Source organism: Chiloscyllium punctatum, chromosome 16 (assembly GCF_047496795.1).
Source record: "Chiloscyllium punctatum isolate Juve2018m chromosome 16, sChiPun1.3, whole genome shotgun sequence".
Lineage (NCBI taxonomy): Eukaryota > Metazoa > Chordata > Chondrichthyes > Orectolobiformes > Hemiscylliidae > Chiloscyllium > Chiloscyllium punctatum.
In genome coordinates, this window is record NC_092754.1 from 39,725,370 (window position 1) to 39,740,305 (window position 14,936).

General features: G+C 49.6%; 1 protein-coding gene across 2 annotated transcripts in view; it reads right to left on the reverse strand.

Annotated features, from left to right (window-relative positions):
- The window catches only part of hp1bp3 (heterochromatin protein 1, binding protein 3), a 34,765-nt gene extending 20,234 nt beyond the window's left edge, over positions 1-14,531 (reverse strand). Inside the window, exons 1-4 of one of the 2 annotated variants that reach the window (XM_072586758.1) lie at positions 14,407-14,531; positions 8,806-8,908; positions 7,723-7,867; positions 518-671 (exon numbers count right to left, since the gene is read on the reverse strand). In XM_072586758.1, the coding sequence (XP_072442859.1) occupies positions 518-671; positions 7,723-7,867; positions 8,806-8,872 (366 nt within the window). In that variant the 5' untranslated portion in view covers positions 8,873-8,908; positions 14,407-14,531. The remainder of the gene's footprint in view (positions 1-517; positions 672-7,722; positions 7,868-8,805; positions 8,909-14,406) is intronic. The other variant, XM_072586759.1, reaches the window with a different exon arrangement.
- Positions 14,532-14,936: the final 405 nt, after the last annotated feature.

Genomic DNA, 14,936 nt, shown 5'->3' on the forward strand with positions numbered 1-14,936 from the left:
TATCTATTGCTTGAAGCTAGTTATTGAGGAACCCCCTCAAAGGTTGTACTGTTACCCATCTATTTAAATGCTAAAAGTGTCATCAAAATCCACAGGTGTAGTCTCTACTATTTGAAGATTTCCGGTCAAATGCTCCTTTATTCTAATTGTTCATCTATCAGCATTTATTACTAATTTTGGCTCCATGTTTGAGAATCTAGTCTCCAAACTATCTGCTTCTTCTCACTGGATCAAGTGCATAAATCTCCAGGGTTTGAATTCATGACCATCTAACTTAAGAGATAAGCGTGCTATCACGGTGTCAACACTTTCAGATTAACAAGTTATGGGGAGTTCCATCACCAGAATGAGTTTTAAACATATTCAAAGATCGGTTTGTTTAAACAAAAAGTGAAATCTTTATTTGTGTGATCTGAACTTTCACAGCAGCCAAAAGATATAGTTGCTTGAGATGCAGTGAGAAAGCTTAACGAAACTTGAAAAGCTCGCAACATCTATAATAGACATTTTTCCGTACCTTAATCGCTTCAATGACAATAGCATCCATTTTTGGTCGTGTAGTAGCACTGATCTGAGAATTCTTCTGTACTCGAGCCAGTTGGCTAGCAGACAACGTAGCCCAAGATGGAATGGTCTTTTTAATCTTCTTATCCTTGGATGGTTCCTTTTCTCTATAACAAGAGTCACAAATAACACTTAAGCACTGTTCACACTAACATTTTCTGGAAAAACCATAACCTTTTTGAATGCTACAAAATGCTTCATGTTTATTAAGTCATTACCTTAATTGAAAAGAGTGACCATTTAAATCAGAACATTAGGAGAGCTTTATATTCCTTCAGATTTAACATCACAACCTTGGGAAGGGGCAGACAAGAACATAGTTCAACACCTCAATGGGAAAACACCAATAGTGCAAAACCTCCACTTTACTGTAATAGGTAAATAGCTCAGATTACAATTTGAAACATTTGTTACTGTGTTCAGATTCAATATACTGTTCAAAACATGACAATGCTAGAACTCAACTTGGAGGACACCAGTTTCACTATAGAACTATAAATGTAGCTATGTTGGGGATTTTGTTTTATTCATTCAGAATGTGGGTGTCACTGTCTGGGCCAGCAATTATTGGTCATTCTTAGTTGCCCTTGAAATAGTGTCATCTTGAGCCAGTGCAGGCAACGCGCTGTCAGTAGATCCACAATGCCGTCAGTAGATCCACAATGCCATGAAGGATGGAATTCCAGGGTTTTGACCCTACAACACCGAAAGAACAACAGTATATTGCCAATCAGGATGTTGAGTGGCTTGGAGGCAAAATTGCAGATGGCGATACTACCATGTATCTGTTGTACTGTTTTTTCAGACGGAAGTTGTGTCAGTTTGGAAGGTACTGTCTAAGGAGCTTCGATGATTTTCTGCAGTGCATTTTGCAGATGGTACACTAGGCTGCTGCTGAGCGTCAGGAGCGCATGTAGCTGCTTTGCCCTGGATGGTGTCAGGTCTCTGGAGTATTACTGGAGCTGCATTCATCCAAACAGGTGGAGAGTATTCCATAACACTCCTGATTTCTGCCTTATTAATTGTGGACACGCACTGGGGGGTCAAGAGGGGTGTTACTTGCTGCAGGCTTTCTAGCCTGTGACCTGCTCTTGTCTGGGTAGTGCAGTTCAGCTTAGTTTCTAGTCAACGGTATCTCCAAGGATGTTGATAAGGGGGAATAGTGATGAATAATGTTACCAACTGTCAAGGGGTGATGGTTATATTGTCTCTTATTGGGGATAGTTATTGCCTGGCATTTGTGTGGTGAATGTTTCTTGCCACTTTTCAGCACAAGCCTGGACATTGTCCGTATCTCACTACGTTTGGACATTAACTACTTCAATATCTGAGGAGTCACGAATATTGTTAAACATTATGCAGTCATTGTGAACATGGCCACTTCTAACTTGGTAACGGAGGGAAGGTTGAAGCAGTTGAAGATGCTTAACCTCGGATACTATCTGGAATGACTCCAATCAGTGGAGAGCTTTCCACCCGGATTCCTGTTGACTCGTTTTGCCAAGGCCCCTTGATGCTAAATGCAATGATTCTTGACATTCTTTGAGACTTTCTAGCAACTATTACAACTGAGTGACTTGCTAGGTCATTTCATGGGACAGTTAAAAAGTCAACTATTACTCTGGATCTGGATCCATGTACTGGCCAGATCAGGTAAAGATTGTAGTTTAGGGTTTAGAAAAGATTTACTAGGATGTTGCCAGGATTCGAGGGTGCAAGCTATATGAAGAGACTGAATAGGCTGGGCTGTTTTCCCCAGGAGTGTAGGTGGCCGAGGGGTGGCGTTAGAGAGGTTGATAAAGTCATGAAGGACATGGAAAGGGTAAATTGCTAAGCTCTTTTTCTCAGGGTAGGGGAGCGCAAAACTAGAGGGCATAGGTTTAAGGTGAGAGGAGTAAAGTCAAAAAGGAACCAGAGGTTTTTCATGTAGATGATGATGCATGTATGGAATGAGGCGCCAGAGGTGGTGGAGAAGCAGGTACAATTACAATATTTAAAATAGGTATATATAGGAAGGGCTTACAGGGATATGAGCCAAATACTGGCAAATATGACTGGATCTGTTTAGGATATCTGGTTGGCACAGACAGTTTGGACTGAAGGGACTTTTTCCATGCTGTATGACTCTTTTGTGAACCAGATGGGTTTTGCTGATTGTCACTTCATCACTGGACTCTTAATTCCAGATTTTTATTGAATTCAAAATTTCACCATTTGCCATATCTGAATTTGAAACAAGGTACCCAGAATATTACCTGGGTCTTCGAATTAATACTCTAGCAATAATAACACTACCAGCAACCTTGCAAAATCTCAACAGTTGGAGCATTTACAGGTCTGAAGCACGAAATATTTGCACGTTAAACTGGTTACCAGATCCCTCACTGACTTGGCCTGAAAATGATTTTATTCACAACTACCCTTGTTCAACTAATGCTTATTATCAGTTTCAACTGAGATTGCTGGGCTCCAGGAGGAGGATATGAGAGTAATGCAAATTAGATATGCTGTTTTAGAAATTGATGATATTCTCATCTCATCTGAAACATTATTTCTTTTAGTATGGACCTGTAAGCTTTTATTAGCTTCCAACATTTAAATGCTGCAATTAGTTGCTTTTAGTTGCTTAAAGAGAACAAAACCAGTCCTATGCAATGTAAAATTTCTATTCTCAGCAGCAACTTTTCACAACCCTATTTTTCTGCTTTACCCCCAAATTCCCTCTACTTTCCATGCTCATTTTCTTTCTTATTTGCTCCATCTTGTCTTTTGTCCTGATACTCCCGTTCATTCACCTTGATCTACCCATTTTGGAAGAACAATGGGGAAAACTGTATTAAAGAGAAAATGTAGTTTTGCTTCATTAAAAAACGTGGAACTGAGGAATATCATAACTGAAAATATTCAAAAGTCTGGAAATTTCTATTCTACTTGAACCAATACCATGGCTGCAGTGATTAGAGTCTGATCTGTGAAAACAAGTTAGCTCACAAGATTAGGAACAGAATTAAGCCATTCAGCCCATCAAGTCTGCTCAAGTGATCATAGCTGAAATGCTTCTGAACCCCAGTCTCCTGCCTTCTCCCCATAACCTATGAAACACTTACTAATCAAGAACCTACTTTCCTGTCTTGAATACACACAAGACTTGGCCTCCATAGGCATGAGTTTCATGGATTCACCAACCCTCTGAAGAAATTCATTTTTACCTCTGTTCTAAAGGCTGCCCCTTCATTCTGAAGCTGTGCCCCAGGTTCTCGTCTCACCTACTCGTGAAAACACCTGCTCCACAACCACTCTACCAAGGCCTCTCATTATTCTCTAAGTTTCAATGAGATCCTCCCATCTCCCTCATCCTTCTAAATTCCATAGAGTACAGATCCATAGTCCTCCAAGATAGGTGGAGGTGCTCCTCAACTAATATGCCGTTCACCCCCAGGGTCACTGTTGCAAACCTCCTCTGGATCCCATTCAATGCCACTATATCCTTCCTTAGATACAGAGGCCACAACTCCTCTCAAATTTCCAAATGAAGTCTGACAAGAGCCTTACACAGCCTCAGCAGGACATCTCTCCTCTTATATTCTATCCCGCTTCAAATAAATGCCAACACTGCATTTGCCTCCCACACTGCCAACTTAATCTGCACGTTAACTTTAAAAGAATCCTGAGCTAGGATTCTTAAACCCCTGTGGAAGCCTTTTCCTTTTCATAAGATAGTCTGTGCCTCTATTCTTTCAACATAATATTCCATCTGTCACTTCCTGGCCTACTTTCCAAGCCTGTCCAAGATTTTCTCCAGCCTTCCCATTCCTCAACATTAGTAAACCTAGGTGGAGTGATGTGAAGATGAAACTTACGTTAAGTAAGCTAGCAATATTTTTTAAAATTGCAAGAGTTTTTAAGAAATATAAAAAGTAGGATAGACTCCCCCTTTCTTTGTGGCATCTACAAACTTAGCAACAATGCCCTCAGTTCCTTTGTCCAGATCATTAGTGTATAATGCAAATAGTTGTCGTTCTAACACTGACCTCAGCAGAACTCCACTAGTCACTGGCTGCCATCCTGCAAAAGACCCCTTTATCCCCACTCTGTGCCTTCTGCCAATCAGCCAATCCTCTGTCCATATCAGCACCTTACCCCTAACACTACAGACTTTTATCTTATTTGGTAGTCTCCCTGCTTGGCACTTTGTCAAAGGATTTATGGAAATCCAAACAGATCGTGTCCACTGACTCTCCTTTCTTTAACTTGCTAGTCATTTCTTGAAAACATTCCAACAGATTTGTTAGAAGTGGCCTCCCCTTGACAAAGCTATTCTGACTCAGCCCTATTTGACCACAATCTCATCCCTAATAATGGATTCTAAAATCTTACCAATGTCTGAGGTCACGCTAATTGGCCTATAGTTCTGTCTGCTGCTTCCCACCCTTCTTAAACAGGGGTGATGCATTAGTCATTTTCCAGACCTCTGGGTCCCTCCCCAATTCCAGTGATTCCTGAAAGATCACCACCAGTACCCCACAATCTCCTCAGCTATCTCTTCAGAATACTGGGTGTGGTCCATCATGTCCAGGTGGCTTATCCACATTTAAATCTTTCAGTTTCCTCAGTACATTCTCCTTATGATGGCACTACACTCATCTCTGTCCCCAATTCTTGAAGTTCCTGTTTGCTGCTGGTGTTTTCCACTGAGAAAACTAATGCAAGGTACCTATTCAGTTCCTCCATAATTTGTTTCCCCATTACTACTTCTCCAGCCTCATTTTCCAGTGCTCCAATGCCCAGTCTATCTTACTTTTTATATTTCTTGCAATTTTTAAAAATATTGCTAGCTTACTTAATGTCATATTTCATCTTCACACCACTACACCTAGGTTTATTAAAAAGATTGCCTTCTGGTGTTTGAAGATTTCCCTGTCATTGTCACCACACTGTATGCTTTTTCTTTTTGTTTTTATTTTGTCCCAGACTACCCTTGGCAGAATTAGTTGCTTCATCCTCCCCTTTGCATGTTTCCTCTTCCTAGGAATGAATTTTTGCTTTTCCTCCCAAATTACCCCCAGAATCTCCTGCTGTTGCTGCTCCACCATCTTCCCTGTTAGGCATCCTTTCCACTCAATTCTGGCCAGTTCCCCTCTCATGTATGTCATTACAATTATATCTGAATCAAGGTGCCTTCGCTTTTAAGTTCCCTAATCAAGTCTGCCTCATTACACATCAAATCCAGAACTGCCTGTTCCCTACTGGGGTTTATCACAAGCTGCTCCAAAGAATCCACTTGTCGACATTCCACAAACTCCTTTTCTTGGGATTCGCTACCAACTTGAATTCCCCAAACCACTTGCGTATTGAAGTCCCCCATGATCATTGTAATAGTCCCTTTCCTACAAACTTTATTCACTTCCTGCTTTAAATTCTTCACATCCTGATTATCACCAGGAGACATGTACATGATTCCTATTAGGGCCTTTTTTCCTTTGCGGTTCCTCAACTTAACCCACACAGATTCTATACCTTCCACCTCTACCACTTCTCGCTATCAATTTAATTTCATTTCTTACTAACAAGGCAACAATGCCCCCTCTCCCCATCTGCTTGTGCTTTTGATAGGACACATATCCTTGGATATTTAGTTCGCAGTCCTGATCCCTTTGTAGCCACATCTCTGCAATACCCACATCATACCTACCAACTTCAAAAAAAGTGTTAGAAGCTCATTTACTTTATTTTGTGCAACACCCTCAGTCCTGCATTGATTGCCCCCGTACCTGCAGTGCCCGGAGTTACATTCCTGAGCCTTTCCATACTCAGAGTCAGAGTCCTACAGCCCTTTGGCTCAAACTGGTCCACGCTGACCAAAATGTCCATGCATGCTAAGTCTACTTCCCTGCACTTAGCCCATATCCTTTTAAACCTTGCCTATTCACTGTACTTGTCCAAATGCCTTTTAAATGTTGTTAATGTAACTATGTCAACTATTTCCGCTGGCAGTTCATTCCATAGATGTACTACCCTCTTATAAAAAAAGCTGCCCATCTTTAAAAGCTTCTGTTTTATTCCTTCCCCTCTAAACCTAAAGTGATGCCCTCTAGTCTTCGATTCTCCAACTCCTGGGAAAAAGACTGAGTGTATTCACTCTATCCATGTCTCTCATGACCTTATACACTTCTCTAAGATCTTCCCTCAGCCTCTTACACTCTAAAGAAAAAAAAAGTCCTAGCTTGTCCAACCTCGTCCTATAACTCAGACCCTTGAGTCCTCGTAACATTCTTGTAAGTTTGTTGTACACTCTGTCCAATTTAATAACATCCTTCCTATAGCAAGCTGACCAAAACTGAACACAATATTCCAAGTGTGGCCTCACAATGTCCTGGACAACTGCAACATAACTTCCCAACTACTTTACTCAATGCCCTGACTGACGAAAGCCAGTGTGCCAAAAACCTTCTTCACGGCCCTGTCTACTTGCGACTCCACTTTCAGTCCTGTTCTGTCCTATAACTTGTTCTGGAAGCTTTAATAACCTCTACTAAGCCCTTTCCATACCTTTATTCATTATTTTCTTTGCAACTGAGCCCACTTTCTACTGTTTAGTTTAATGCTGTATCTCCAGCCCTAGTTATGCGATTCATCAGGACTCTAGTCCCAGCATGGTTTCATACAGCCCTTTCCGTCAGAATATCTTCCTCTTTCCTCATTACTGTTGCCAAGGTCCCATGAATTCAAACCCATTTTTCCCACACTAATCTTCGAGCCCATGAGTTTGCCTGTTTAATGCCATTGACCCTATGCCAAATAGCCTGTGGCTCAAGTAATCTGGAGATCATTACATTCTTGGTACTGCTTTTTAATTTAGCCCCTAGCTGTTCATACTCCCTCAGCAGAATCACACTTTCCTCTTTTTACCTATATTTTTGGTTCTTACTTGGATCATGACAACTGGACCTTTCCTTTTCCACTCCAAATACCTCTGCATCCCAGATGAGATATCTTGAATCTTGGCACCAGACAGACAGAACAGCCTTCAGGACTTTCAATGCTGGCTAGATGAAACTATCCCAGTCATCATCCTTCTTCTCCTGTTATTGGATACCTTATTACACTATCAATAAAATGTGTATGTAAACACTTGCCAATCACCACACTCATACTTACTCCTTTTTAGGTTCCTCTGGTGATTTGGTTTCTTTCTCTTCATCTCCACTTTTTTCTGCTTCTTTCTTTTCCTCCTCCTGGGTTGAAGTGTCATTTTCAGGTTCCTCCTCTGCTGACACGGATTCTTCTGATGTCACATCAGCATCTTCTCACAGAGAAAAGAGAAGTGAACTCTGAGCAAATCTTATAAATGTAAGTGCAGACCACAGGAATCTGCTGCCTGTGAAACAAGCTCTAATTCATGCTGCCTTAGGGACACACCACACATTTCAGTTGAGAGCACATAAACATTGGAGCTGTCCAGCTGTGTCTATGGCACTGCCATGCTTAGGTTGGATTATAGTTGAGATATAATCAGTGAACACCCACAGGTTATGAAGAGAGAAATGGTAAAATAAATCTTATTGCTAACTTGGATTAATGCACAAATTAGGTACTTTTCTCATTAAAACCAAGGTTTCTAGGTAATATTTGCAACATAACCGCCATCTTAAATAAGGGACAATCCAGGTAAATGGTCTGACATTAAACAGAACTGTCATTGACAGGTCCTCTACCAATGACAACTAGGTAATTAACAGTGGCCAAACGCTGAAATTACTTGCCCTTGCCCACATTATACAAATAAAAATAAGGGGTTTGCCATTTCAGTCTGAGGTGAGGTGGTATTTCTTCATTGAAGGAAGAGTCAGTCTTTGGATTCTTTACCCTAGAGGGCTGTGGGGAAGCTCAGAAAGTGGATATGCTCCAAGACAGAAATTGACAAGATTTCTGAATAATAATCGCATCAAGGGAAATAAGGATAGCCCAAAAAAATGAAATTGATCTACAATGTTGCAGTAGGTTTGAGGGGCTGAACGGCCAACTCCTGATCCTGTGTTTCTATGAGCATGACATCTGCTCACCAACATGCCCGGGCCCAAGTCCGAAATATGATGAAATACTCAGCATGCATGAAAATAGGGGCAATCAAACACTTTGGAAGCTTGATACCATCTAGAAGATCATAGTCTGCCTGAACCACTGCTTGCAATTCACTGTATATCCCACATTTTGGAAGCAAGATTTCAATATAATTGGTACCTGTAGTAGGCTTGTTTTTCACAGGTGTGTCCTGTGCAGAAGGACTTGCATTCCGTCGAATAGGCATGTCTTCAATGTGGTACTCAATGATCTGTTAAAGAGACTATATAAAATAGTTTGAACCAAATACTATTAGCAGATAACATGAAATTCACCAAACAATCTGACGGAAGGGTTTGGATACTTTGGTTCACAACTGCCCAGTAATAAGTAGATTACTGCACAGAAAGCTCACTTCCAGTTTCAGTAGATGCAATATAACTGAAGTAGAAAGATTGCTGCACTAGAGATTTTTCAGGTACAAAGTCTAACAAAAGTTGATCAAACATTTAAACTTATTCAATCAGTCTGAACCATACAATTATAGTTACGGTCATAGAACACCAAAATATTATTCTTCTCCCAACAAATCCATATCGACCATAATCCCAAACTAAACTAGTGCCACCTGCCTGCACATGGCCCATATCCCTCCAAACATGACTTAGCCATGGACTTAGCCATGGACTTAGCCATGGACTTAGCCATGGACTTAGCCATGGACTTAGCCATGGACTTAGCCATGGACTTAGCCATGGACTTAGCCATGGACTTAGCCATGGACTTAGCCATGGACTTAGCCATGGACTTAGCCATGGACTTAGCCATGGACTTAGCCATGGACTTAGCCATGGACTTAGCCATGGACTTAGCCATGGACTTAGCCATGGACTTAGCCATGGACTTAGCCATGGACTTAGCCATGGACTTAGCCATGGACTTAGCCATGGACTTAGCCATGGACTTAGCCATGGACTTAGCCATGGACTTAGCCATGGACTTAGCCATGGACTTAGCCATGGACTTAGCCAAATGTCTTTCAAATGTTGTAACTGAGCCAACGTCCACCACTTTCTCTGGATGTTCATTCCACACACTAACAACTCTGTATAAAACAAATTTGTCCCTCATGTCTTTTTAAAATCTTTCTCCTCTCATCTTAAAAATATTCCCCCTGGTCCTGAAATCCCCCACCCGAGGAAAAAGCCACCTGCGATTTATCTTATCTGTACTCCTCATAATTTTATAAGCCTCTGTAAGGTAACCCCTCAAACTCCTAAGTTCCAGTGAAAAAAGTCCCAGCCTATCCAGTTGGTGTCTTTTGATGTGATAATTAAAGAGTTAACAAGACTTTAGACTGACCTTTCAAAAAGATTGTAAAACGTGGGACATGTATCAGTAAAATTATGACAAATTTGCCAAACTTCTCATAACCATTTTTGCAAATAGAATTCAGTATCAATCTGTGTGTATATGTACTAGATGATCGAATTTTTAAATTAACTTCAGATTTACTTACTGAATTCATAGCTTACTGAAATTAGATAAAAATGTCAAGTGCTAACAGGTTATAGGATCATACTTGCAGCTATACACAAGTGAGTACCAAAACTCAACAGAAAGTTTATGACAATTATGACACTAAAGCCTTTAAATATGATGTTTAATCAAAAATTGAAAGACCACCTGCTTAATGTTCTTGAATACTAAAAGGCAGTTCATGTGTCCCAGAGCATGAAGGCTGTGGAAAGCATAAACAGATCTTCACCCAGTTGCAGCCAATGGCATATAGCCCTTATAGATACAATACCTAATCAAGCAAATATATTCAATACCTTCCCCACAAAAAACACTTGCACAAACTTGCCTAATAACTTTTGAATTACGAAGAATATGGGGTCAAGCGTCAAAAAAAAACCTGTGAAGTCCACAGGTTGGGTTGGGGGGGTGGGGTGGGCGAGGCCGAGGCTGGGGGGGGGGGGGGGGGGGGAGAACAGAGGGAGGGGACGGGGGGGGGGGGGGGGAAACAAGGGGGACGGGGTGGGGGGGGAACAAGGGGGACGGGGTGGGGGGGGAACAAGGGGGACGGGGTGGGGGGGGAACAAGGGGGACGGGGTGGGGGGGGGAACAAGGGGGACGGGGTGGGGGGGGGAACAAGGGGGACGGGGTGGGGGGGGAACAAGGGGGACGGGGTGGGGGGGGAACAAGGGGGACGGGGTGGGGGGGAACAAGGGGGACGGGGTGGGGGGGGGAACGAAGGGGGACGGGGTGGGGGGGAACGAAGGGGGGAACGAGGGGGAACGAAGGGGGGAACGAAGGAGGACTGGGGGGGGGGGGGGGGGAGGACTGGGGGGCGGGGAGGACTGCGGGGGCGGGGAGGACTGGGGGGCGGGGAGGACTGGGGGGGGAAGGACTGGGGGGGGGGGAAGGACTGGGGGGGGGGGGGGAAGGACTGGGGGGGGGGGAAGGACTGGGGGGGGGGGAAGGACTGGGGGGGGGGGGGGGAAGGACTGGGGGGGGGGGGAAGGACTGGGGGGGGGGGGAAGGACTGGGGGGGGGGGGAAGGACTGGGGGGGGGGGGGAAGGACTGGGGGGGGGGGGGAAGGACTGGGGGGGGGGGAAGGACTGGGGGGGGGGGGGGAAGGACTGGGGGGGGGGGGGGGGGAGGACTGGGGGGACTGGGGGGGAAGGACTGGGGGGGAACGGGAGGGGGAGGGGGAGGACTGGGGGGGGGGGGGGACTGGGGGGAAACGGGGGGGGGGGAAACTGGGGGGAAACGGGAGGGGGGGAAACAGGGGGGGAACTGGGGGGAAACAGGGGGGGGGACTGGGGGGAAACAGGGGGGGGACTGGGGGGAAACAGGGGGGGGAGACTGGGGGGAAACAGGGGGGGGGACTGGGGGGGAAACGGGGGGGGGGGACTGGGGGGGAAACGGGGGGGGGGCACTGGGGGGGAAACGGGGGGGGGGGGACTGGAGAGGAGGGGAAGAAACAAGGGGGACGGGGGGGGGGAAAACAGGGGTGACGGGGGGGGGGGGAACCAGGGGGGACGGGGGGGAAACAGGGGGGACGGGGGGGGGGGGGGGGAACAGGGGGGACGGGGGGGGGAAAACAAGGGGGACGGGGGGGGGGAAAACAAGGGGGACGGGGGGGGAAAACAAGGGGGACGGGGGGGGGGGAAAACAAGGGGGACGGGGGGGGGGGGTGGGGAGGGGGAACGGGGGGGTGGGTGGGGAGGGGGAACGGGGGGGTGGGTGGGGAGGGGGAACGGGGGGGTGGGTGGGGTGGGGAGGGGGAACGGGGGGGTGGGTGGGGTGGGGAGGGGGAACGGGGGGGTGGGTGGGGTGGGGAGGGGGAACGGGGGGGTGGGTGGGGTGGGGAGGGGGAACGGGGGGGTGGGTGGGGTGGGGAGGGGGAACGGGGGGGGTGGGTGGGGAGGGGTGGGTGGGTGGGGAGGGGGGAACGGGGGGGGGTGGGTGGGGAGGGGGAACGGGGGGGGTGGGTGGGGAGGGGGAACGGGGGGGGGTGGGTGGGGAGGGGGAACGGGGGGGTGGGTGGGGAGGGGGAACGGGGGGGGTGGGTGGGGAGGGGGAACGGGGGGGTGGGTGGGGAGGGGGAACGGGGGGGGGGTGGGTGGGGAGGGGGAACGGGGGGGGGGTGGGTGGGGAGGGGGAACGGGGGGGGGGGGTGGGGAGGGGGAACGGGGGGGGAGGGGGAACGGGGGGGGGGGGGTGGGTGGGGAGGGGGAACGGGGGGGGTGGGTGGGGAGGGGGAACGGGGGGGGGTGGGTGGGGAGGGGGAACGGGGGGGTGGGTGGGGAGGGGGAACGGGGGGGGTGGGTGGGGAGGGGGAACGGGGGGGGTGGGTGGGGAGGGGGAACGGGGGGGGTGGGTGGGGAGGGGGAACGGGGGGGGTGGGTGGGGAGGGGGAACGGGGGGGGGTGGGTGGGGAGGGGGAACGGGGGGGGGTGGGTGGGGAGGGGGAACGGGGGGGGTGGGTGGGGAGGGGGAACGGGGGTGGGTGGGAGGGGGAAGAGACAGGGGGAACGGGGGGGGGGAACGGGGGGGGGGTAACGGGGGGGGGGGGTGGGGGGGGGGGAAGAGACAGGGGGAACGGGGGTGGGTGGGGGGGAGAAGAGACAGGGGGAACGGGGGTGGGTGGGGGGGAGAAGAGACAGGGGGAACGGGGGTGGGTGGGGGGGAGAAGAGACAGGGGGAACGGGGGTGGGTGGGGGGGAGAAGAGACAGGGGGAACGGGGGTGGGTGGGGGGGAGAAGAGACAGGGGGAACGGGGGTGGGTGGGGGGGAGAAGAGACAGGGGGAACGGGGGTGGGTGGGGGGGAGAAGAGACAGGGGGAACGGGGGTGGGTGGGGGGGAGAAGAGACAGGGGGAACGGGGGTGGGTGGGGGGGAGAAGAGACAGGGGGAACGGGGGTGGGTGGGGGGGAGAAGAGACAGGGGGAACGGGGGTGGGTGGGGGGGAGAAGAGACAGGGGGAACGGGGGTGGGTGGGGGGGAGAAGAGACAGGGGGAACGGGGGTGGGTGGGGGGGAGAAGAGACAGGGGGAACGGGGGTGGGTGGGGGGGAGAAGAGACAGGGGGAACGGGGGTGGGTGGGGGGGAGAAGAGACAGGGGGAACGGGGGTGGGTGGGGGGGAGAAGAGACAGGGGGAACGGGGGTGGGTGGGGGGGAGAAGAGACAGGGGGAACGGGGGTGGGTGGGGGGGAGAAGAGACAGGGGGAACGGGGGTGGGTGGGGGGGAGAAGAGACAGGGGGAACGGGGGTGGGTGGGGGGGAGAAGAGACAGGGGGAACGGGGGTGGGTGGGGGGGAGAAGAGACAGGGGGAACGGGGGTGGGTGGGTGGGGGGGAGAAGAGACAGGGGGAACGGGGGTGGGTGGGTGGGAGAAGAGACAGGGGGAACGGGGGTGGGTGGGTGGGGGGGAGAAGAGACAGGGGGAACGGGGGTGGGTGGGGGGGAGAAGAGACAGGGGGAACGGGGGTGGGTGGGGGGGAGAAGAGACAGGGGGAATGGGGGGCTGGGAGGGGGAATGGGGGGCTGGGGGGGGGAAGAGAGACAGGGGGAATGGGGGGCTGGGGGGGGGAGAAGAGAGACAGGGGGAATGGGGGGCTGGGGGGGGAGAAGAGAGACAAGGGGAACGGTGGGGTGGGGTGGGGTGGGAACGGGGGGGTGGGGGGGGGAAGAGAGACAAGGGGAACGGGGGGGTGGGGTGGGGTGGGGTGGGAACGGGGGGGTGGGGGGGGGGAAGAGAGACAAGGGGAACGGGGGGGTGGGGGGGGGGAAGAGAGACAAGGGGAACGGGGGGGTGGTGGGGGGGTGGCGGAGGACGACGGGGGGAGGGGAAAAGAGCCTTGGGAGCTGCAGATGGGATTGAGTCCTCCCCCCAGTCGGGGTGAGTAGCGCATGCTCAGTACCAACCCTGAATAAACGAACACAAACGCGTTCATTCAAAGCAACGATTCGGCGCAAATCCGAGATCGCAGCGCCTCCACCAATGGGGCTGAAATTCACACACAGCTCCGTACGATAATCAATCCGCTCGATTCGAACTATACTTTAAACGTTTCCGAGGTACTTTCTTGAATAAAATGAGGTGCCCCGAGATTTTTTTTTAAAAACACAACTACAAAATGGCGCTGCCAAAATCAGGCTCGTAGCCGCAGGGAAACTGGACCCTTGACCGCGAGGACGGACGGACCGGCTTTACACACGAGTGCGTGCGCTGCTCGCATTGCAACTTTCAACTCTCCGTCTCACTTACCTTAGTCCTGCTCTCTCAATGCCTCCCTGCCCGTTTCTGTCTCTGCAGCCACCGCTCCCGCTCCACCGCCTCTTTCCCTCAGCCCGCCCCCGACCGGAAACACCGTCACCCAACGGACTCTGCGCGAGGCACATTCAAACAAAAACAAAACAAATGCGGAATTCAAAACTCAAAACAGCAACTCTGCCGGGAAAGCCATCAGGTGGGCGGTATGCTGGAGGGTGCCGATACTTATTTCTATTTTTTTTTTAAAAAAACGGCCCGTTCTTTTGCAACGACCGTTTTGTTTATGCTTTTGTCCTCACCAAGATGGCAACCGAGCGCTTTGCCCCTCTCCCGGATGGTGGAGAGTTACTGTCGCCTGTACTGACTCGGCCATTGGAGGTGTACTCGCCCCGCACAAAGGTGGCGGTCCGGTGAGGCCAACGACTGCACTTAACCCCTCAGAAAGATGGCGACTGAAATCCACTGCGGCTCACGCAAACGGAGCCGCTTCGAGATTTTTGCCCCGCACAAAAATGGCGACCCAT